Source organism: Anser brachyrhynchus (genome assembly GCF_964034855.1).
Source record: "Anser brachyrhynchus genome assembly, chromosome: 7".
In the NCBI taxonomy this organism is placed as follows: Eukaryota; Metazoa; Chordata; class Aves; order Anseriformes; family Anatidae; genus Anser; species Anser brachyrhynchus.
The window spans coordinates 24,656,087-24,680,129 of record NC_137701.1 but is presented as its reverse complement, the minus strand read 5'-3'; the positions used below and the strand labels follow the sequence as shown (position 1 = coordinate 24,680,129).

The window sequence follows — 24,043 nt, the reverse complement described above, 5'->3', positions numbered from 1 at the left end:
GAGAAGAAAGAAAGAACATTACTTGCAGTAGTATTCACATACAGGTATTCAGTGTTCCAAGTGAGGTATATGTCTTGCAATTTAAATTTTGAATATTACAGTTAAATAGCACAAATTCTCACTACAGCACCAATGACTGTTTTGCTGCCACACACACAGAGAGCACCTGGAACACCTTATGTCTTTGATTTTAAAGTACTGCTCCAAAGCTTATTGGAAAGAAACACGGTCTGTATGTCCTGACTACATCTGTTCTGAGTATTAATGAGAACTGTCATTTTAACGCTGAGCTTTGCCTATAAGGAGGGTGAAGAATAAATCTGCAAAAAGGGCTTTAAAATATTTCCCCCTGACCTTGGAGGTTTCAGCAATATCCCAAAACTTCAAGTGGCTCTGGTCATCCAGGATGGCCTGGGAGCTGGCACTGTACCTCCATTTAGTCTAATCTGCTGGACAGAGTGGTACCTTTATCTCCTGCCACCTTGCACTGAAAAAATGCCACAACTTTCCATTCCCTTTTTATCTCCACTCTATAAAGAGCACACAATGCAACCAGAAATTCTTCAAGATTTTTATTCTATCTCGTTCTTTGCAAAATGCCATGGAATGGGATTGCTGTATTTTTTTTAAAGTTTTGTCATAACATAATCCTTGCCATGACTTCAACATCAGTGCTGAAATTCAAGCAATCAAAAAGAAAAGTTTGCATAGTGTTCTTCCCCTAGGACTGGCTTAAAGTGCAGAAGTTCCTGTGTATCCGTGGCTGAGGCACAGCTCTGCTACAGCCCCATCACACCACACCCTCCCTAATCACAGGGTGGAAGCTCTGTTATGACTTGGATATGAACACTTCTCTGCCAATAATTCCTGAGACATGAGCTGTCTAAGCTTTAACGTGACACTCCTCTAAGTCGTTTTCTGTGTGGAAACACCTGAATGAGATGAGCTTGGATCTGACAACATGCGAGTGTCCCAGTGCAAAGTAAACACATGGGGGCTGGGGGATACTGCACGCAAAAAGGCAACCCAGAGGAAAATGTTAGCGTATCTATATCATGCAATAAAATCTATTAGTACAACCTTGACCAGCGCTGACATACCCTTCATTCTGCCTGCATTTAAAAAAATTATTAGTTCTTCTCTTAAGTCAGAGTAACAATGAGTATTAAAAACCTCAGAGGACTGATAGCCTGGCAAAGAGCACGACTTTTAAATGATTGGCACAAAACTAACACAGCCTGCTGGTCGCCGAGTCATCACTGGTTTTGAATGGCATACATGAAATACTAGCTCTGGTTCTACTGGGAAAAATCATGCTTCCTACACGATACATTTTTGACAGCCTTCTTCATAAAAGGTGGATGGACTGGGAGGCAGAACTGGTATGGGTTTGCCTGTCTCATCTCTGGGCTTGACCACACATCCTTCAGAGACGTGTACCACTGCAACCGGTAGGCTGTTAGTCAACAGTCAAATCACTTTTATCTCCAAGAGGCAGACTTTAGCACACGACAACTGAATTAACTTAAAATGGATTATCTTACAGAGAATGGTAATTAAAATCCTACAATCATAAAATAAACTAGGAGAAGGTTAGGCTAACGACACTGGAAAAGATATTGGAGACCTATGAAGAGTAAACGCACAAGGAAGTAACAGAAACCCTAAAGCAGGAGACAGAAACTGGACAGCATTGTCTTCAAAATTTTGCATTTCTAAGGGGATTTTTTGCATTACCAGAGGTGAGTTTTGTTTTGGGGTTTTCTAGAAAGAGAAGCCTTTGCATATCTGGGGCAGAAAGTTACTATATTGATATGCTGAAGGACTAACTGATGTTGGTCAGATCACACAGCATTTTAATCTACATGTAGTCCTACTGAAAAATGGAGTTAATCTCAGGAGATATTGCTCAGTATGGCTAAGGATGTCAGGTTCTGGTCTGAAATTATTTTGACTCTCTGATTTTACATGGTGAGGAAAAAAATACACCAGAAGGAGAACACTGAGATATGCATAGTTAACTACCTTAGATGAAAAAAGCTATTCCCCAAGTTGAGTATTTGTCTCTGACTATTTATGAATTATTTCAAACCATCTAGTACTGTGAGAAGCACATGCAACTTCCAAAATACACACTATAAATTTTTGGATAAAGTCAAATGAAAGTGGCTTGAGAACAGCATATAAAGGCATCAGAAAATACTAGAGGTTTCTAGCCCTGTGATTCTGTATTATAGCAGTCACAGGTAGTAAATACTTTATTTAAAGCCACATTATGCCTTCGTTAAAAGACCCCATGATGAGTTGTCCAAAACTCTTCTGAAATGGTCATTTGGGCTTATATTTCCAATCATTGTCTGAAGATAAAGATCATTTATTTTGAAAGTCAGAGCAAATCTGTTCAACTGTTTGAATAAAAATTTCATAAAACCTTATTTTAAGAATAAATATTAATTTTTTGTCATTAGGTGACTGAAAACAACTTAATTTTAAATGATGAAACATTTGTGTACCGGAAGCACTCCCTGACAAATTTAAAAAGACAGAAAAAATTGAAGAAAAACGATCTGCATCTGTCGGACTGTGCATATGTAATATCCAGCACATGCAGCCGTGGAAAAAAAATAAAAAAGAAAAGAAAAAGAAAAAATAAATCAATTTGTGATTTCCAGAAGTTTGTTATCCATCTTATTGAATGTAGATCTGGTTATGTGAACCCGTGTGTTTCTGACCTTCCAGCTTCTTTGCTCCTAACCGTGTCCATAAATGAAGCCAAATGCTATGAAAGTTCCAGTTTGCATTAAAAAAAAAAAAAACCAGCCAACTGTCTATTTAATACCACCAACTGCTGTGAGAATGCTCTATAGCCTTCGCCCTCCCTGACTCCAGTTCAAGATCTGAATGCTGATGGGAAGGACTGCTGCAATGGAAAGCCAAACTACAGCTTTTGGCTGCTCTTCCACACTTGTGACCTGAGCACCACCTACGTTCACCGCTTCAAGAACACAATGACTGATGGTCATCAGAGGGAGATTCATGCAAAGGAAATAAACCTTCAGAGGAGCTGAGTATGATCTATTGATCCCCCTCCCACAGAAGAATGATCACAGCCCTTAGTCTCTTCATAAATTTATTTCTTCAGCTTAGCTTCCCTCCTGTTTGTCATAAGATACCTAAGTTATTCTCTCAAACACATACAAACATGAATATGTTAGATATATACAAACTAAAAGCTCCAGCAAGCCCTACAGACCAGTCAAACAATCTTTTTTTTTGTGGTTCAGGAAGGAAGGGAGAGTCATTTTTATTGTTTAATTGTTGGGAAGCGTGCAGGCCCAGCAATGAAGGGAGCCATTAATCACGCAGTGATTTGTCTGTATGTGCACGACAGAGGCACAGTGTAAATATTCGGAGTTGCATGCATGGCTAAGAGATGGCTGATTTTAAAGGCTATGACTTACAATGGATTTATGCTTCCACAGCTGAAACACTATGTGTAAAATGCCCACTCTGCTGACACTTAATGAAAACCAGCAGACACCCTCTGTAGTATGGAGATGTCTGATGAGCTACTGCCACAGAGACTGTCTGTAACTGTGCACTTCTCAGTGCTTTAACAGCAGCCCAGGGCTTTAAAACCTGGCTGTGGAAAGTGCTGGGCAGCTCTCCTTGCCCTGAATCACCCTCTTCTAGGACTAATGTCTTAACAGAAGAAAGATGTGAGCATAACGTTAGAGAGTAAATACTTCCCTGTCACACACATGTTGTGCACATATGTACATTAGAATTCAGTCTTCATCTGCTCAGTGTCTAACCAAATACACACTGGGTGATATGATGAAACACGAGAACAAGATTGATGTTCTTGTATTGGGCTTCATGTCTGCACTCTTGACTTTACATGGCTAATTTTAACGACACTTCACTAAGTTCTCATTTTAGGTACAAAAAATTGCAACAGAAGCTTTAAAATACTATTCCTTTATTCAGTTTTCTGCTAACCTGAATCTTTTAGAAACTTTCATCGCATATTTTCTAGTGACAAAGCATATGAGACTAATGAATTCTAACAGCACTTTAATGATGCAGTAAGCCTGTACGGCTAGAAACATTTGCCAAAAGCTGTGGGAATTAAAAAAAGAAATTGTGCAACCCAAGATCTCAAATATCAGTAGCTTTGTATGTTTAAAGAGAAACAAAGTATATGCTCCTCACACCATCCTAATCTTTACTGAAATGCAGTGTTCAGGGTTACATTTCTTTGATAATTTACACAGTATTTAATAATTTGTCAAAGGGCTACATTTTGAGTGTTTTTAAGCAGCATTTTTCTTTTCCTTTCCCAGTGTTGCTCCTTAAAACTAATTATGAACTACGAGAACTAGAGCAGTAAAAGCTTCTAATCCTTTTTCTAATGGGTAAAATCTTAGCTCTGCTGTCTTCAGTGTATCAATCAGGACTAACACCAGCACTGTGACCTCTCGATACCCTTTATCAGTGGTTGTCAGACTGTGGTTCATGGACTATTCCTAAAGGGCCTGTGGAAGACAACTAAGAAAGGTGAGTTTATGGTCAAGTGGCTGCAAGTCACTATACAGAGATCTGCAGTGCTGGATACTTTTTAAAGGTAAGCAAGTAAGGTAACTACTTCAAGGCTCCATTTTCATTCCCCTCCTGCACTAGACAGACATCAAAGATCAGAACCATTTCAAGCAGTGATGCCTACCACACCTGGTACACCTCTCCCTAACCTATGTCAAGAGCACTGGCAGGAGCAGGGCTCTCGCACTTGTCTCCAGTTTCCTCCTTGAAACAAAACTGGAGTGATCAATATCTTCACTCTAAGTGGGAAGAGGAAGGTGGGTAACTGATGATCTGTGACCTTTGGGTCATCACCATAACCCACCATTCCTGAAGCCAAAGAAAAAATACTATGGGTTGCTCAGCAAAAATGTTCTCTGCCTTTCTTCCATTAAAACAAAAATATCATGTATGTTATTCTTCAGTAAAAGAGGTATGAAAGAATCTAACAAACATATAACTTTTGTAGTTTTTTACCTTTATAATGAAAAAAATGCTAAGGGAGACAAATACACTCAGCCTTGAATACCTTGGTGTGTCCTTATGTGTTCTACAACACAACTGCTTTCTGTAATTATTTATACAACTATTCTCATGTATCATCATGTAGCTACACGCTGCTGTGATAGGGAGGAGATGCCTTTCATGATTTTGCCCAGCAGATCATTTCTGCAATTGTTTTGGGTCCAGCACAAAACAAGAAGATAGTAAATCTTAAATATATATTTTTAGTGAGGGAGGCTAAGCATGTTGTCTCTGTCGTCACTACTCTTCTTCTATGTCCTGGTTCCTTATACTAGTTTAGTCTCTCTTTCCCCCGATTTACCTCATGAGATTCATGATTCACTGGGCAACAGAAAAGTTTAAATATCACAAAGAAAATAATAATTCTTTACGGACAAAAGCAGAACTAAATGCAAAAGTTATTTCAAGATTATAGCAATAATGTAATAAATGTTCAGTTGAAAAGGGCGTGCAATACAAAAGCAAAGTCCTGAGAGAAATGGACAAAACGTAATAGCCCATAAAACAGAAAAAGATATTAAAATAACTTGCATAACCAAAGTACAAACCCCAGACTAGAACGAGCAGTGAAACTAATATACCACTCCTAGGAGTTACAGGATCATACCAACTTGCAGTGCATTTGAAATTGTTCTCTGAGCTAACCTTCCTTCTTCCGGATTGAAGACAAAAGAGGGCACACTAAATATCGAATATATTTCATTAAGCCAGTATGAAGCAGGGAAATAAAATCTTAGTAGCTTGCTGCATCTGGGTCCAGCTTGATTAACATCATCGATGCTCAGCATGAGGCACACGTCACTCAAAAAGTCTACAACCGATGCGTTTGTGAACCCCCTGCACTACCCTCAGCCCTCTCAGACTCACAGAAGAGTTTCTGTTCTGTATTCCTGTTTCCTACAACTGTGTTTAACTCACTCTACTATTTAAACGCAAACTTAGTTAAAATAACAAAGCTGCATTATGAAAGCATGTTTTTGTTAAACAGATGTTCTTCCTCCCACACCTATTTCATTACAGGCCCTTCTCTCCTACCCTCCTCATCCTGATAGCAGTGTTTTTATAGCCAGCTCCCTTTGCTGATTTTAGCCAAGTTTCTAGGACACAATGTTTTAATTTAAACATAGTTCCAGTTCTACGATTTTATTTTGGATGTATTTGATCTTGATGCTCTATAACCCCCAAAGATGCTAATCTATTTCAAAACATTTTCTTAGCCTTTGTTTGTGCAAGAGCTTTCCCACTGCATCCCCTTTCTCTGTGAAGGTAGTCTAAGACCACAGCAGCCCCATGACTCTGCCCCACTTTTTGGCAGACTGCAGCCTATTATCATCGTGTGCAAGCTGCACCCTCCTATAAGCCTGCATTATTGGACACACGCCTGCTATGTGGTGAGGAACTCCAGGATGAAATTGAACACTATAAAAATCAAAGGGAAAGGAGCAACACAACTTCACAACACCAGCATGGAAAAGTACAGCTGGGGCTATAACCTGTGCAACAAAATTGAGGATCTTTAACAAACTTGGTTCGCGTGACTCCTTTATACACCTACTCATCTGTAGCATTTTTCAGCATCATGGAGTGTACGACTCATCTCACTTAACTGACTTTCAGACATTTGGAGTTATTTCATTCTGAGCCACTCATCTAGATACTCTCTGTGGCCATGAAGACAGCTGACAACAGATACATCAGTCTCTGGAGGTGTGTGCTTCTTTACATGTTTTAGACAGAGAGCCCAAATGACTACGCTGCAGTTGGCAAGTCAGCACCACAGGTTAAAGTCCAGGAGGTGGATTACATCCTGAGACCCCTCTTCAGTTTCACTTTTCTGACAACTGTCAATTCTGTGCAAATTTTCACTCTCTTTTTCCCTCTATCTGTGCAAATTAATTACTTTCCTGGTAAACATTTTCCTCTACACTCTGCAGAAACCGTTCTTATAACTCGGCGCAGCAGCTTGAACCTGATAATAAAAGGGTGCAAGTCCAGCTTCAGCAGCGGCCCACCAGGGACAATGATTAACAATGATACGCCTGATGGCTCATTCCCTGAGAACAGCGTAATGCAAGTGAGAATAAGAATGAGCAAACTAAAAAGCACTAATAGGAGGTTCTGTTACAGCTTTTTACTGTCTCTAATTGAATAGAAAGCCCTATATGTTAATTTGAACTCTTGGTTTCTCCATACTTTTTACTCTTAATTATGTCCAAGCCATAGCAGCACTGTAAAACTAATCATGGAGGGCGGATCAGAGCACAGTCAGCGTTCAGAGAAAATCATTCCATGATCTCCTTGCCCCTAGAGGGATTTTCCGTCTCATAAAACGCAGATTGCTAAATATCTGCAATAGAAAAATAAATGTTACAGCCCCTACGTATAACGAAATTTCAACAAAATAATTGTAGCCTCAGCAATCAATCCCAGCGCAAAGGGTCCACAAAAGCTAGTGAAGTCAAAACCCTGCATTAGATTAATGCTGGTGAAGGGAGTGGTTTCCTGTGCTCTGAAGCAGCCTGCCATCCCTACCGCAGCACAGACTGTCTCAAACTGGAGTAATCTTTCAGGGATGAAGCATGTATGCATTTTTACTAAACAAGCTACATTCTTTTCTGCCTGCTGATGGCTGCTTTCCTCTTTCTCCGTGTCAAGGTCTGGCTCTGGAAAACGTTTCACCAGCGGGATAAAGGTGGCTTCAAGCAACCACATCAGCAATGTAATTTGTAAAATTCCCACTTGGGATCTGCAATAAAATGGCTACCAAAAGCAGTCTGGAATGTCAGGCATGTATTCTTTCCTCTTTTATTGTCCTGTTCTCTTTCTGTTTTACTCTGCTGCTCTGAATTTCCTTTCCTCATTTCAAGTGTTTATGGAATGTACATTTACTCTCTTAGAAAGAGTGCTGACAAAACAGGCACACTGACGGGGAACGTGGCATGACAGAAAAAAATCGCACTATGTAGTTTCTCTGCGTTTTGCCTTGCATGATGTTTCTAGAACCATTTTTCTTGCTGATCTCCTTTCATCGTCCTGAAGAACCTCAAAACCTGCTTTGACTTGAGAGTAAAATCTCCCAATGAATGAAAATGCCTGGCATAAATGCACTGCGCGGAATCTACTTTTTTTTGATCAAATCTTTTTACAAAATTACTTTGGAAAAATCATCAACAGATGGCAAAAGTAGTCCATTCTTTTGCCTCTTTGAAAAGATAAATTGTTCACAGACGATCAGCCAAACTCAGTTCTGATACACATACAACACATACTTGTCTCCTGACTTCAGCTGGGATTATGTGGTGTGTAAATTTGTGTACAGCTGGCTCAAGGCATCTTAGCTGGTTGTCTTATCTGCTAGGAGAGAACAGTACTAGATTCCTAGAAAATTTTTGGAGTAGCAAAGTGATATACCGTGTTCCAAGTGAGCACGTATTACAGTCACCTAACATGAAACAGTTTAATTTTAATAAGCCTGCCTCTGAATGAGAAACCAGATACAACAATCAGCCTAACAGGCTCCCACTATGTAAGCAGTAACCCATTCATTCATCTTGTTAGAAATATATGCAACATACCAGAAACTCCTGCTGGTGTCTTTATGAATTTTCCATTAAAATGAGCAATCACTGCTTCACATTTTTCTGTTGATTCCATCCTAAGAAAAAAAAAAAAAAGAATAATTTACATAAATTAAATACTCATCCAGATTCCCACATTTCTGCCTTTTAAAGTATACTTCTTTCTTATTCTTGCTTCACTTTTGTGGCTTGTTTTCCTGTATGAGAGCAACAGAGAGAACGTTTTCTGAGAATACACAGCTTCAGAAAGGTAAAACTGAAATCAGTTAACTTTTTATGCAGTATAAATGCCAAAGTTAACGCCAAACTTCAAATATAACACTCTTATTTATTTAGAGATTACATAGAACATGGATAGCTGTAGTACTTTTGCTGTCTTAAGGAAAGGAGATGAATACACATTCATAACTGAATTCTAAGTGTCCATGATGAATATAACAAATGTTAATGCCATTACTGATAGAGGATACTGAAGTGTCTGTACAGTTTAAGAGTACAAAACTGAAATATAAACATGCCTGACTGCATGACCCAAACTGCCTTTGCAGCTTTTAGTTTATATGCATCATTACAACTAAATGACGTACCTGTCCCTAATTTAATCATTGTTACCTTCCAAACAGGACCAATAACATAACAGCTGTGGCTGCTGCTGAGAATTTATCCAGCATCCTGAACAGGTTAGTGCACTTACGTTGTCAAAACTAGCCTTAATGGCCTGGGTGGACTATTGGTGAGGTACTGCTAGACTGGGAGTGGCTCCACAGGTTGCAGCTACATCCTTACATTGCAATGTAGATGTGTCGGCCCTAACTACCAGCTTGGACTAAATTGGAACAGATGACTGAGACGTGCAAGGAAAACAAAACATATTTTAATAGAAGAATATATTTTGCAGCTGTCTGCAAGATGACGTTTGGGTGTTTAACAGGGATTTTCTTTTCATTTGCTCACTGAGTTCTGTAATGCAGATCCACAAATTATGCCCAATGACCTCAGCAGCAAAGAAGCAGTGCTAGAAGTTAGTAAGTCCTAGCACTTTTGAATTCTGATTGCCTTTCTGCATGGGCCTATGAAATGTAGTCACAGACAACAACCAAAATCATCAAAATGCCAGACTAAACAAAAAGTTTTCTTTATGGTTTCAAAACCACCTTCTAGACAATTTACAGAAGTTCTGAATTCCTGGATCTGAATCAAAGAAATCTATTTTTTTTCTCATATGAAACGAACAATATAACTTAGTTTCAAAGTCAAGCCTGGACTTGATAAAATATATTATCCTTTATTAACTTAGTAAAATGCTCCCAAAGGCAAGAAATGAAAATCTTTATTTAATGTCTACATGTTTCTTTATGCAATTTTAATATTTATGTAATAATGTTCCAATATCTACCTTGCAGAAAGGAAGAAATTTTGAGTAGGTATCACAGTAACAACTTATTCTGTAAATTATGTATAATGTATGTAGGTGTGTATCTATAAATAAATAAATATATATAAAATAATAATGCATCTGTATATATAAAACATACAATGCATAATAAAGAACCTACTGATAAAATACTTTAAAATTAATCTTTCCTAATGCTTTCAGTACCAGTAACATTTTGGATACAAACAAGTCTTTTGGACTTCTACATAAAATTTTAAAACTCTTCTGACCATATTAGAATAAAAGCATTCCTAAAATACCACTGTGGATTCAAGGTAGAGTTAGTAAGAAAGTTTAGAGAGAAAAGACTGCATAAATTCATAAAGCCTACTGAAATATAGCTGGAATGTTACTGGATTCTGCCCTTTCATTCATAATACCAAAAAGTGAATGCTGTACTTAAGCAAGTACCACTATTTTCAAAATTAGTAAATACAATTTTTGGATACATACTTTGTACATGATCCAAAATCATGTATGCGTGTTTTGTATATGTTTTGTACTGAGTTCATATTCAAACATATGCATATGCTTATATGAAAAATTGCCAAGTTAAATGTACACAAGAAGTATTAGAAACACTTACTGATTTATTTCAAGGGGACAGGAAAAAATAGGTAGGAACCACTATTAAATAAAGGAGTATCATCCCACTCTTTCTAATTTTATTCTTTTGTTGTGTCTTCTTGAAAATAGACAGTTTTCCAAGCAAATACATCATTTTGAGAGGGGAAAAAATTACAGTCCCGTGAATTACCTATAGCCAACTCACAGGGATACCAGTCCCTAAAAATTTCGGCTTCATCAGGAGATATAATTTCTCCAGTTCCGTTCTGTGCAGTCATTTTAGACTTTGCTATTTGTTCAAATAAAGAGCTATTGTAATATTGGCTAAACTTCTGAATTATTGGAATTTGACCGTTGACAGAAATTTCACAACATGTTTTTGAGAATCCCAGTTCTTTGCTCAAAGCATGCTCCTATTTTTGATAATGGAAAACTCCAATCTAAAGACACTAAATATGATTGCCATACTGGGTTTAAGCATGACTTAATCAGAGATGGAAAAATACCAGAAAGATACAGAAAAGGCTTCAATGAAAAGACCCCGGAAGAAATTACTTTTTAACCACAGAAAAGGTAGACACACATGAAGAGAATATCTGGGAGGTATCTACTCATTTATTGAAAATATTTATTCTTGTTGATTTAGGAGGCATAATCGACTGAGCTGCCAAACATTTTAAGGTGAGATTTACAGTAAATGAATATTTTGTTTCCCAAATGACAGCTTTAATGAGCCAGAAAATTCAAAGGACTGACATTCAAAGAGTGATGACAAGTGGATTTTCTCAGAGGAAGTAACGAAGAAAAAATTGGGGGGGGGGGGCTGCTGTCCTTTCTTATGGTCTCTGTCTGGAATTCAGGCCTCTAAAGCCAGAAATGTCACAGCAGAAGTTTCTGTGAAGCCCCGCATAACCCTTGCGTCAGGCACAGAGCAGAAAGGAGAAGTATAAGGAAGAAAAGGAAGTGGTGGAGGGTGAACTCTTATTCTAGATAGTTGTCCAGTAAGAACAACAGATGCAGATTTAACCATATAAGCAAGATGAGAGACAGCCATATTTGCTTAAGCATAGGATAAATTAACAAAGCCCGGCTGATATATTTGTCTAGGTATCCCTTTTCTTTAAAACTATTATCATTTTTTTTACAACCTCTGCCATTTTCCTCCTATTCTGGTCTCTTCAATTAACAAAGGAAAAATGCAGCCAGCACTGCTAAGGACACTGAAGTACCTGGCAAAGCCAACACCACGGCTTGTCCCACTCGAGTCACGCAATATCCTCGTAGAGATAACCTGCCCAAACGGTTTAAGCATGTTCTCAAGCTCCTGCTCATCCATTGAAAGCGGCAAATTGGAAATGTATAAGTTAGTTGGATCCTGTTCTTGTTGCTGAAACAGAATTAAAAACAAGTGTTATTGTCCTAGCAATGGGCAAGACATTTTGAATACGAAATATAAGAACCATTACATGTAAATACTGCTACAGAGTTTACTTCTCAGGCGACTTGGATCCCTTGGATTAGCAATCTCCATCTTTTGTCACTGTACATAGTATTCCTAAGAGAAGCTCCCCTTCTCCTGATATTATATACTGCTGACAAGGACAGTTTTTAAAGTGGAGATAAAGGTGAATTATTGACCAGTTTATCGTACGTATTACAACTTAATGTTTCAGATTTTTTTTTGAAAGAAGCAGCAGCAAAAGCAACACAAAGGAAGAAATAATAGGAAATACAACACTGGTGGAAAGAATCAAAAACAAAACAAAAAGCTAAATGTAAACTAAAGCCAGAAAAGATTAGAATAAGAAAATGAAAATAATATGGGGAAACAAGGAAATAATGCATTTAGAAATATGTACATTGACAAAACATTACCATAATAATAGGATGAGGTACACAAAAGTGAGTGGGACACTTGATCTCTCCCACACACAAACATTTTTGAGTTTTCATCAAACTTTTGCATTATGCATTGAAACAATACAAAAGTGTTCCAAATTTTTTTCTAGAGACAGATAAAATGACAGAGGACAGCCAGTAGATGAGTGATTAGGGCTCGTATTAGATATAGAAGACAAATGTAGTCACATCTTTGCAATTCTGCTGACCTTATGGCTATCTACTTTTTGTGATCTACGTACATAGCAAGAAATTCCACCTTAATCAAAGAAACATTTCTGCTGAAATCGATCATTTCCAGTTTGTCTACAGATTCTCCAGCTGTGGTTAAGGAGGCATCTCTTGCATCTCTCTCATGCTGCTGATTGCTGGCCATGCTCTGTGATGAAATACATTCTTAATGTACACAGATCTATATGATTTGGCCCTTACAGTTGTGTAAAACCTTGATGATGTCATTGTGGCTTCCTGTATAGACGTACGTGTCTGCAGCATGCAGAATACTCAGAACTTCTCTGGCATTAGGAATGGCGTGACATGAAAGAAATATAATTTTATCGGCATAGGCCTTGGCATATTTTCATTCTGTGCAGGAGGGCTAACTTAACAGTACTGTTGCTAACTTATTGTATAATTAATTTATTTTCTATCCTGGATATCACCTCTCAGTTGGTACTGCTGTTTCCAAGGATAAAAAAAGGAAAGAGAGCTAAGTCTTGGGCATTTTAAGTACAGAAATGAGTTCTCACACTCCAAAAAATAATGAAAGTTAAAAATGGGGAAGCAAATTGTCCGCTTAAAGACCTACTCTATTTTTTTTCACCGAGTCTTGCATTCAGTTAGAAAGGGCTAATGTTTTGAAGTTTTCTTTAAGTTTTTTTGTTTTTAAGAAAATTTAGCATCATAGGATCTATAAAAGGGAAATGTTCCCATTACACCCTCCCGATCTGCACACAATGCCACTGATACAACTCTTAATTTCTAGCCACACTGAAATCCCATGCAACTTACAAAACACAAACTTTTTCAAGTGCCTGAGTGTTATCCTATGCAGTCCCTTTACAGTCCATTACATATGGCATTTAATTAGCACACGTTTCCTTTTGTTACCTAATGGGAACAACACCACCAGTAATAGTGAATCTGTACAGTACACATATAAGTTTGTCATTTAAATTATCTTTGATCACCTGACTTGTCTTTTGGATTAGAAAAATCAGCAGAAAGAGAAGATGAGAAAATAGATTCCCAGGGAACCCATAGTTCACATTAATATTCACTGCTGGGAATGTTCAACTGTGAGGGAAAAATCTGTGTTACAACAGCTACGTTTTTGACATACATTTTACATTTCCTCAGCTAGGAATGTGAGGTGAAGATAACTTTCAAGTTTTTAGAATTTGTTTGTTACTTAGATTGTGTTAGACAATTTGGGGTTATACCTTAAGATATGAAGGCTTACTTTCTTCTTTAACGAACACTATTAACAAAACCTTTCTATAGAAAGTTTTAGCCACAGGCATCACAAAATTGCACTTCTAGCTATAGCGTAATTTCCTGAAACTCAGAATAGTATTTGAAAGGAAAAATTTGGATTTTTTAAACTTTTTATTATAAGCTGTGAAATATATTGCACACAAATATCCTAAAACTTCTCTAAATAACCTGAAACAGTATACAGGCTGAAAATCAGATCCTTTGAATATTTTCACCTACTTTGCTAATTCTTTTATTCTATATTATCGGAAAGCCTGAATTATATTATAAAATGTTCTCATTAAAAAGCCTAACAATCTTTGGAAGGATGAGAAAATAAATAGCAGATTTTGTTCACACTAATAAAAATGCAATATACATGCTAAAAAATAAATCTCACATTCAAAAACAAATAATAGAGAAAGAAACTCACTTAACCGTAGAATGTCAGAGCAATGCTTTATTTGGGTAACTGGGGAGATCACATTTCCCTTGTCCCAAGCTCCTATTCCAGACTGTGGGGTTACCATACTTTTGCATTATATGTGGAGTATTAAGGATGAGAGGTCACAAGCTTTCCTTGCCACAAAGGACACAAAGCCTCCTGCAATTCACTGTACCACATGAAGATCCTCCTCCATACATGCTGGGAAGCTCAGTTCTTGTACCTGTCCACCTAAGCAGAGAGCTTCATGCCATAAATCGTGTCACAATGTTGTTAGAGGAAATGAAGGGAATGCTTAACTCTTTAAGAGTATTAGCAACGTCACCACTACCCCAAATTGCAAATCCCTTTGGAACTAAGGGTGGGGGGAAAAAGGGGGGATGGGGGCAGTGTCAGGAAGTCTTTCTAAGGACAGAAAGCATTAGTGATGGAGAAATTTGGCTTGATTCCCACGAAACAATCCTTACCTTGTATTAGTAACTGATAGGGTCTCTATCAGGTAAGTGCCGAAGGAGTGACTGGTAAGGACTTACTTCTACTTGCCTGACACTTTCTCTATGTCAGTCTGTTACAGCCTGAATACTCCCAGGGATTCAGTTATTTCTGCTTTTGGTCCACCAGTGGGACATACTGACCACAGTGGAAAAAAGGGAGTTTGAAGATACTCCTAGGTAAGCCCATAGCTTGTTTAAAAAAAAAAAAAAAGGCTAACATGGGAGACGAAAGGCAAAAAGTTCAATGGATCGGGCTGTCACAATGAAATTCTGGGATACTAGCTGGAATTTCATTCCTCTGTAATTCTCCCAGAACAAAATAGTTAAAATGCCAACAAACACATGCCAAAGTGCACTGAGGTTATAACTACACTGCAGATGCTTCGGCAGTACCCCAAACCCACAGCTGCCCAAGAGTGGAAGTCATTCAACCGTAGGATCAATCTAACAGGATAAATTCATTTAACCCACTTCTTCGTTTTGCAGGAAAAAAAGACTGCCATCGGTAGTCAGAATAGCTGGTTTACAAAATGAGGATAATACTGTTGGGGTAGATGTAAAGGAAGACCAAACTCCTTTCTAAAGTATATCTGGAATTTTATGCAGTTTGGCAGTAGAAAAATTACACCTATTAGCATGTAAAATACCCTCCTCCTCCCCCCCCCCCCCCATCTCAATTATTCATGTCATCATGCAGCTTCTGTCTTCTCCACAAGAATAAGTCTTAAAACAGCTATCTTGGTAAGTGTGAGGAGATTGTAAGAAGCAAATCATTTCCTTTCCCTTAGAACACGCTGCATTTCCAAGCTGACTTCCAAATGGCAACCACAACCAGAACTTCACATCCATCTTTATCCTGTCTTACACAAAAGGCACTGTACAAACAGATGTTTGCTTTTATAAAAGGATTTGGCATGGAAAATGGTTAAACAGTTAAAAATTCAGGAAGTTTTGAGAGAGGGAAACTTTTTAACTTGTCCCTCTGTCTCTCTCTGGCAAACAGCAGTTTAATACATTAAGTTCTGTGATTTCCTTCCTTAATGAAACCCATCCCACCATAACACAGTTCACATAGTTATTACACTTCTGTTTAAGAAGGGAAAATTAACTCCTTTGATATACAAGTTTCTAATGTTTGTTCTGCAATTCAGCAAAGAAGTGCAACGGGCAAATATATCTGCAAACATACCCATCCTGCTCAAACCTTGCCTATAGACCGTAATCATTCTAAGTGCTTTCAAAGGTAGATTTTTCTGTGGTTGAAATCCATGAAACCACATCATCTGCTTTCACCTTAGGAATTTCAAATCTCATGAAAATTATTTGTACAATACATGAAATTATTTGTACAATATTATGAGAATGATCAAGAAGAATTACTGAAGTCAGTGGAGAGGTTCCTACTTAGGGTAGTAAGCCAACATTAAAATATAAACCACTGAACCATTGGGATTTCTTTTTTTTTTTTTTTGATCTAAATGATTTAGGAAAACTGCTTGAGAGTCTTCATATCTCATGTAGGGTCTCCTCAGTTAACACAACCTTCAGCAGGTTGTTGGGAGTTGGACTCAATGATCCTTGTGGGTCCCTTCCAACTTGGGTTATTCTATGATTCTAGGTCCTGAAAGACACTGAAAGCACGCAGCACTTTGCAGATTATGAGCAATGTTAGGGAATTTGTGGGCTACCATAAGAATGCACATTACTGAGGAAACCAGGAAGTCTTATTTTTAGCAATTTACATCAGCAAGTTTCTACTGGTCTTTTCTCAAACACCTTTAGTTGTGCGTCCAGAACTTCTCTAGCGGGGCACAATAAAACAAAACTTGCAGAACAGTGCACCTTCAGTTCAATGCACTTCTTATTCCCAAACAGCACTTACAACACTAACTTAATAAGCTGACTACAAGATAAAGTATTTCTCTGGAATAAGAGAATAGAAATGGTCAACCACTAACGTTCATTTCTGTAGAAAAGTGGTGATCTTGAGTCCTACATAACGTGAAAGGCTTTACCATCATCTGAAAGAAATTAACAAAAACCTCCCTGTGCGTGTGGAACCGTTCCTAAATTGCAAGCAAGAAACTTGGCAAAATGATAAGACATCTGTTTTCTCTTGCTCTATGTAAGGTCACAGTTAACAGATAGCCATTCAGAAACATGTGACTAGTCACTGCTCACAGCATGGAAGATCCTCTGGCTGATAGGGAAGGGATTAAATGCTTGTCTGCCTACATATAGAAACTACTTTAAATTTTACAGTTGGCCTGCGTCTCACCAAAATATGTCTGTTTTAGCCACAGTTTTAATACTGTCTGACCACAGACTGTTAACAAGACAATTCAGTGGAAAAATCACTGCCATGATCTTCACTTCTTATCCAGAATTCCACAAACACTGTATATGATTAATAAGCTAAGTATTTTAATTCATTTTCACAAGCACATCTGTATTATAAATCAGAACTGTCTGAAAAGTAATGTTTAACTACAATAAGCACTGTGTTCAAGTTTGCAATCAATCACTGCAGCCATATATTCCTTTTTATTCCTTGCGCCCTTTGCTCCAAGGGCACTGACTTGCACCCTGCCAGTGCTGGATATTGCTCACGGATGCCATCGTTTTCAGCAGAAAGCTGAATGAGCCCACCAAAGCTCCTAAGAGGGCAATCGACCCTGGTCGGAACAACGCACAGCACTACTTCGCAACTGAGCTTTTGTGGGCTGAAGCTGCATATTCAAGGGAAGCAGCTGTTAACTGGCTTATTTAATGCAAATGCAATTCCGGAAGTGACGGTCATTTAGGCCACAGGTAAGCAAAATTAGGCTTACTTTCAATTTATTGTAAAATGACTTGTAAGAACACGGTTCTGCAGTAATGCCCACTATATTTAAAACAACTACCCTCTATTTTTTTATTATAGCTAATTGAAATTTGCTATTAAATTGAAATTTAATAAATATAAATATATATATATAAATATAAATATAAAATATAAATATAAATATAAAATATAAATATAAATATAAATATAAAATATAAAATTGAAATTTAAGTACCCAAATGGAAGGAAACTGATTACACTTACTTAAGACAATCTATTGCCATAGGACTTAATACTATTGCCTACAGAAGGCACTACAAACTAGGTAAAAAGAAAACTCCTCTTATAAGAGAGTTTCTAAAAACTGCTCCTGTTTGCTTGTCATCTGTTCTTTGGCATTCAGAAACCCAGATGCAGAATAAAAACTACTGCAATATGCCTACCTTCTCTAGTTAGATTAAGTGCACATGCTACCATGGTAACCTAAACTTATTTTCTTACTTTACTCTGTAGGAATGAAAACTGATTTAATTCTCCAGAAGGTTGCCACAGTGAAGACAAGTACAAAAAGCAATACATTATTAAAAGTCATAAAAGTTAGCTGTTTCTCATTCTTGTAACTCAAAACCATGTTCTTCATCAGCGACGTGAAAGAAGACTACCCTTAATGCATTGTTTTTAATAGCCATGGAACAGCCTTGACTTCTGTTGTAAAGACAAAGACAAGTGGCTAAGCAGACCTTTCCTCCCAAAAAACATACCTGCTGTGTAATTCACACTCTAGTGTTACAGATCATCTTTTCCAAACATGTTTGGAAAAAAAGTCATCTATAGTAAGTTTAGAATATAAAAATTGGACTTAACTGGAAAGAAAGATACAGCTACCAACCCGTGGGGAGTGCTCCACTGTTCTGCCTTTCTAACCATTTGTACAGAATATAAAGATGACAAGTTTATTCGTCTCTGGGTTCTGGTGCATCAACATGATCTCAAAGGGCTAACATTTATAAGAAACTAAAAAACACCCCCAAGTTTAAGACAGAGTTTTGTGTTGCTTTAAGGGTCAAGAGACTGCTCCAGAAAATGGAAACAGTTACCTCGTGACTGCTGAACAGTCAGAGTATGCTTTAAAACTTATTTTGCATTGTTATCATGGGCATCCTTCTGACACAACAAGTCTAAAGGCGGCCCTAATGTTTTGCACATGCCTGAAATACAGGAAAACATTCAGTGGTTTGTTAATGCAAGATCAAATGCAATACGCATGAGTATACTTTCTTGCTTCAATGCTTCAGTAAGTATGCGAAGATTTTAAGGAAGTGAAGACTTTAAGGAAGAAAATATAAAATTATGAATCTGAAGAGCTAAGTCCTAAAAATATGTGACTGTGGGGAAATCTTTCAATGGATAAACAATGAGTCTTCCCCCAAAAATGCACATTAGTAAATGGAACAACATTCCTTGGCTCAAATTAACAAATTTCATTGTCCGCAGAAATCCTCCAAGCCCATGCACTACTTTCATGGGTTCTGTTGTAAGTTCACATTTACCAAAAATAAGTTTGTGTTTCTGTAGGAAAAAAAAAAAAGGAAAACACAAACTGGAAAAGACTAAATATCACTAAAGAGCTTGGCTTTATCCAGGCTGCAAGCACAATCGTACTTCTCATGGCTTAAGTTTGCTAGACAGAAAGCTGACAAGAATTATGTTGTGTTTGTTTTTTTTATAAACCTTTCTTATTCAGTAGTTCATTTTTACCTTTTATATTTACATACTGGTTTACATCAGGAAGAATAAGAATTGATTCCAATTTTCCTGTTAAAAGGATCACTTGTCCACCCATCTGAAACACAGTTACTTCTGTAGCACCAAGCTAAACACAGTTGAATACTATTCAATGAGAGAAAATCTCGTAACATTGACTTCAAATGCCTGATGTTAAGTTCAAGGTCAAAAATTTAGGAGGATCTGGGATACTCATATCTCCATAACTTTCAGACCTTGCTGTCTGATTCTTTTTTTTTTTTAAATCTTCATTCAAAATGCCAATGTACAGTAGATTTTCTGCACGCACCTACCTTCCTATACAAAGCCATTTGCTATCTGCTCTGAACAGCACAGAATTCTACACTTATCTCACTACTTTTGCTTTTGGGTTGGTGTGGGAAGAGGAGAGAGAAATTTCTCAGATAATAAAAATTCACCCTGATAGCAACCATAACTTTTCTAACACAGATCGGTAGTGTTTATGATATTGTCTGTACTGTTCATGCACAAAGATCTATTTTGTGGATTATTTAGGAAAAAATGTAAGGTACAATTAAATCTTAATTGACTAAACCCTATAAAAGTAACATTTCAGATATATCCTAGGTTATGTATTGTCATAGTCTCCCCTCCCAAAATTAAAAAGACCTGGAATTCAGTCAAATGTTTCTAAGCATCCTCACTAGTTTTCAAAACAGGATTTGTTATTTTAATGGTCGTTTTAAAATACCATTTCTACAAAATTCTCTTTTAAGCAGTGTTATATTCCTCTTGAGTCAGCATGTGCCCAAACTCCACATCCCCTGAAAGCTACAGTATTCAAACAACTATGAAGACATTTAAAAAGAAATCTTTTTCCTTTGTCATTCTTTAGTAACAGGGGACTGCTGAACAAATCTTAGATCCCATTTTTCATAAGTTCATGAAAGCAGAGAGGTACTCAGCAGCCCAGCTTTAATAAAAGATCAAAACTAGCTATGAAAATGGTAAGAGCTGTTCAATACTACTCCTAATCTTATCTAAGAATGCACAGCTATGCACAGTCTGAATTTTTGAACATTATTATTGGTTTCTTATTGAAGTGTTCCTTGAGGAGCGAGGACAATAAACTAATAAAAGAAATTTCAAGAAGAAATTAAAATGAACCAAAATAAAAATTAGACTCTCAGCCAGTTACTATCTAGCTTAGAAATAACCGTACTCTTGCAAGACATGCATCTGCTCTTTCTGTACATCATCTCTAGTGTAAAGAGATAAGCTGTTGGTTTTGAACTGCGTCCTGAAACAAACTGGCTGCCACCACAGCTCACGTCATCTCCTCATCCCCTTCCACAGCCACTGGTGCACACTGGAAAAGAAACCTGAATGCTGGAAATACACCAATGGAAATGAGGAAAGGGGATATTACCCATCACCCCCATTTTAATTTTCAGTCAAAAAGCTACTCCCATCGCCCTGGCAGTGCAGTAACCATCTTCTGTAAGCTCTCAGAAGAATTATCTGACCAACAGGAATTGTTAGAGGCGTTTCCATTTCAGCTGTCACCAGAAGATGCTATTAACCAGCACACAGCAAAAAATAAATAAATAAATTTCAAGTTGCTCGAGTCTAATTGTCTTAGTAAAGTTTTCCAAATCCAGATCTCTGAAAGAGCAGGATAATTGAAGACATAACGTTTCTTAAGCAATGGTCTAACACTTGGTTCCTTAATTGACACTATCATTGTGACATCTCCCAGGACGTGGCCACTTCTCCAAAAACAATGAGCCCCACTGGGACAGATCTCACAGGATGTGACTCGAAGCTATGTCTCAGGCCCCAAATTCTCCAAGTCTGCTCAGCAATAGCTGAAACATAGCAAATGAGACTATACTTTTCTGGAGTCAGATCAGCTTGGAAGCAGACAGCTGAGTACAGCACGTGCTTACCCAGTGCACAGGAAAAGCTCAGTCATTATTTGAAATTATCTCTACAAAACAAACAACTGAAGTTTTAATAAGTATAATCTGGACTGTTTCTACCAAACTACAATTTGTAGCTGACCTTCAACAGTTGAGTAATTTTTAATTCATCTATATATAGCTACAGTAAGATGCTGCAAAAAGGGGTTCACGGCAGTCAGACTCAGAACAAGGCCCCAACAGTAAAATTTTTCCTTCCGCTTCATCTGCAATCCAGGAGGAGGTTGTGAAGACTTAGGAGCGGTGCTACTGACAGCCATGAGCACAGTGTGGGGATGCTTTCCCAAACGCAGCCAGCAGGCACTTCTCTTTGTTACTCAGGCAGTTGCACTGGTCAGTGAGGAAACCCATTGGGCAGACAGCTGACAAACTGTGTCCTTTCTGAGTGACATTCAGGCACGTGCCAGATTAAACAGCTTCACTGCTGCACAATCACCTTAAAGCACTAATGCTAACACGTTAAAGGAGAATATAAAATACACAAATCCAAGTAAACTTCATACAGTTTCATGCATGTGAAGAGTCTGATTTGCTAATCTTGTCAAAAGAACTGTAAGCGAGTGGCGATCCTCAGTTTGGAGCATCCCAGTGGAGATACGATTTTTCAGACAAAAGGCACCGCTACCCTCCCCGTCCCAATTCAATGGCTCAAAATAAAAAGACGAAAATCAAAGCACTCAAACTCTGTCACTTGTGACTGTTTGTTGTCACTATTGACTGTTGTTGTTGTTTTGTGGGTTTTGTTGGGTTTTCTTTTGAAAATAATTCAAACACTTATCCTGTTAAGAAGCAGAATAACAAGTTTCACTCTAATGCAAACTTTATAGTTACAGATTTCCCACAGGTCAGCAGGCTTGACAGACTCAAAGTGTCAGAAAATCAATCAAAACTGTCAAGTAGTATGGTGCACATTTTTTCATTAACGCTAACAGAAAGAAATATTACCAGTATTGCAACTAACTGGCAGAGGAAATGATTCAAAAATATATACTAAGGGAAAAACTAAGAAACTATTCATTAGATTACTACAGTGAATTATTAGAGCTTCTCCATCTACTCAATTCAAGAAGACAATTAAATCACCTAAAATTCTTTATTAGCAAAATGAATTTACTTGACTTGTATTCTGCTTTCTCCCCTCCTACCTAGATAAATCTGTAAGATGGCAGACAGAAGCTTTGAAAAATCTGGTGTATATTTCAAAGTGATTAACTAAAAACTAAAGATTAATTAAAAGGTCTTTATTAAACATTCATAAAATATTACAAAAAGAAAAAAGTCCAGTGTTTTCCAGTAAGCATGTATGTTTGTATCATGGCTGTAATGAAACATGCATTAAGTATGAAACATATGGTTTCCATTTTGTTGCCCTGGAACCTATCCAAAGACTTTTTATGTTGTTAGCTTAACTGTTCTCCTCAACTGAGAAGCTGTGGAAAATATCTCATCTGAAAACAATCTGTACCTAATGGATAACTATAAAAGATTTGCTAGATCTGCTGCAGACTATTTTATAAAAAAGCATCCGAGTTTACTGTTTAATTACTGGAATATTTTTATTTAATTAGAATATAATTTTCAAACTAACAAGAATTTACTTTAAGAGGTAACATAAATTATATGAACAGATTATGTTGGAAATATTTTCTTAAATAAATTTGTAGTGGTGTCTATGCCATTCTATTGGAAACTGGCCATCTGACCTAACAACAGCGCATGACAGAACCATTATTAGTATGTCATTTCCCTGATTTTATAGATTTACAAAACTTATACTGTGGTGACAGAGCTCTGCTCTGAAGATCATGTTAACTAATAACCCAACTCAGAGGTAAGGATCAGTATTAATGGTAGAAAAAGAAGAAAGATCATATTTCTTTATTTTTAAATGCCTGGGTTTGCTCTGATGCAGAAATTGGTTGTCAAAGATTTGGATGGGAATTTCAAGAAACAGATCATGAATGCTCAGATTTAAATTTTATTTCTGTTAACACAAAATATATTAGAAATGCTGAAGACAAAGCCACAAGATTATATTTTGCTGTTATGCCTAAAAATTCATTCCCAAATTGCAAGGCTGTTAACCTCAGGAACTACAATTGGAAAATGTATATAAACTCTTACACCTGTATGCTGTAAACTGTTTAAGCTACTGACTTGTTCCAGAAATTAACATGATGAATTTAACCCATTAAGCCTTCTATAGTTCTTTAAAATTACTGCTAATCTCTCTTTTGATGAAAAGCCAATGGAAAAATAGTATCATGAATAAAGTGAGAAATCCAACCAGATCTGTTTGGAGACTTGACCACACTATTCTTTATTTCATGAGTTGAGCAGATTTGGGATATGCCATTAATATGCCACGTGGTTTGAGCTCTGCGCTCTCTGTGATGGTCCTGCAACCTGAGAATGCACATGGCCAATGCTCTGCTACCATACAAGCTTGTTCATCTTCACAACCCACTACAAGAATTAGCCTGTTATTTTA

The 24,043-nt window shown here is 37.4% G+C and overlaps 1 protein-coding gene and 1 long non-coding RNA gene across 17 annotated transcripts in view; one reads left to right on the top strand and one right to left on the bottom strand.

The window, feature by feature from the left end:
* The window catches only part of RBMS1 (RNA binding motif single stranded interacting protein 1), a 150,150-nt gene that overhangs the window by 13,426 nt on the left and 112,681 nt on the right, over positions 1-24,043 (bottom strand). For all 13 annotated transcript variants that reach the window (XM_080601298.1, XM_080601299.1, XM_080601306.1 and 10 more), the window contains 2 exons: positions 11,916-12,073; positions 8,682-8,761 (listed from right to left, as the gene is read on the bottom strand). In XM_080601298.1, the coding sequence (XP_080457424.1) occupies positions 8,682-8,761; positions 11,916-12,073 (238 nt within the window). The remainder of the gene's footprint in view (positions 1-8,681; positions 8,762-11,915; positions 12,074-24,043) is intronic.
* On the top strand, positions 8-24,043 carry LOC308198589. 4 transcript variants are annotated; one of them, XR_013954030.1, is made up of 4 exons: positions 8-7,892; positions 9,308-11,367; positions 15,071-17,811; positions 18,338-24,043. It is a non-coding gene; the product is annotated as an uncharacterized lncRNA (long non-coding RNA). The 4 variants fall into 4 exon arrangements; XR_013954032.1 differs by lacking the exon at positions 18,338-24,043 and having other exon boundaries at positions 9,308-9,364; positions 11,333-11,367; positions 15,071-17,930; XR_013954031.1 differs by lacking the exon at positions 18,338-24,043 and having other exon boundaries at positions 9,308-9,364; positions 15,071-17,930.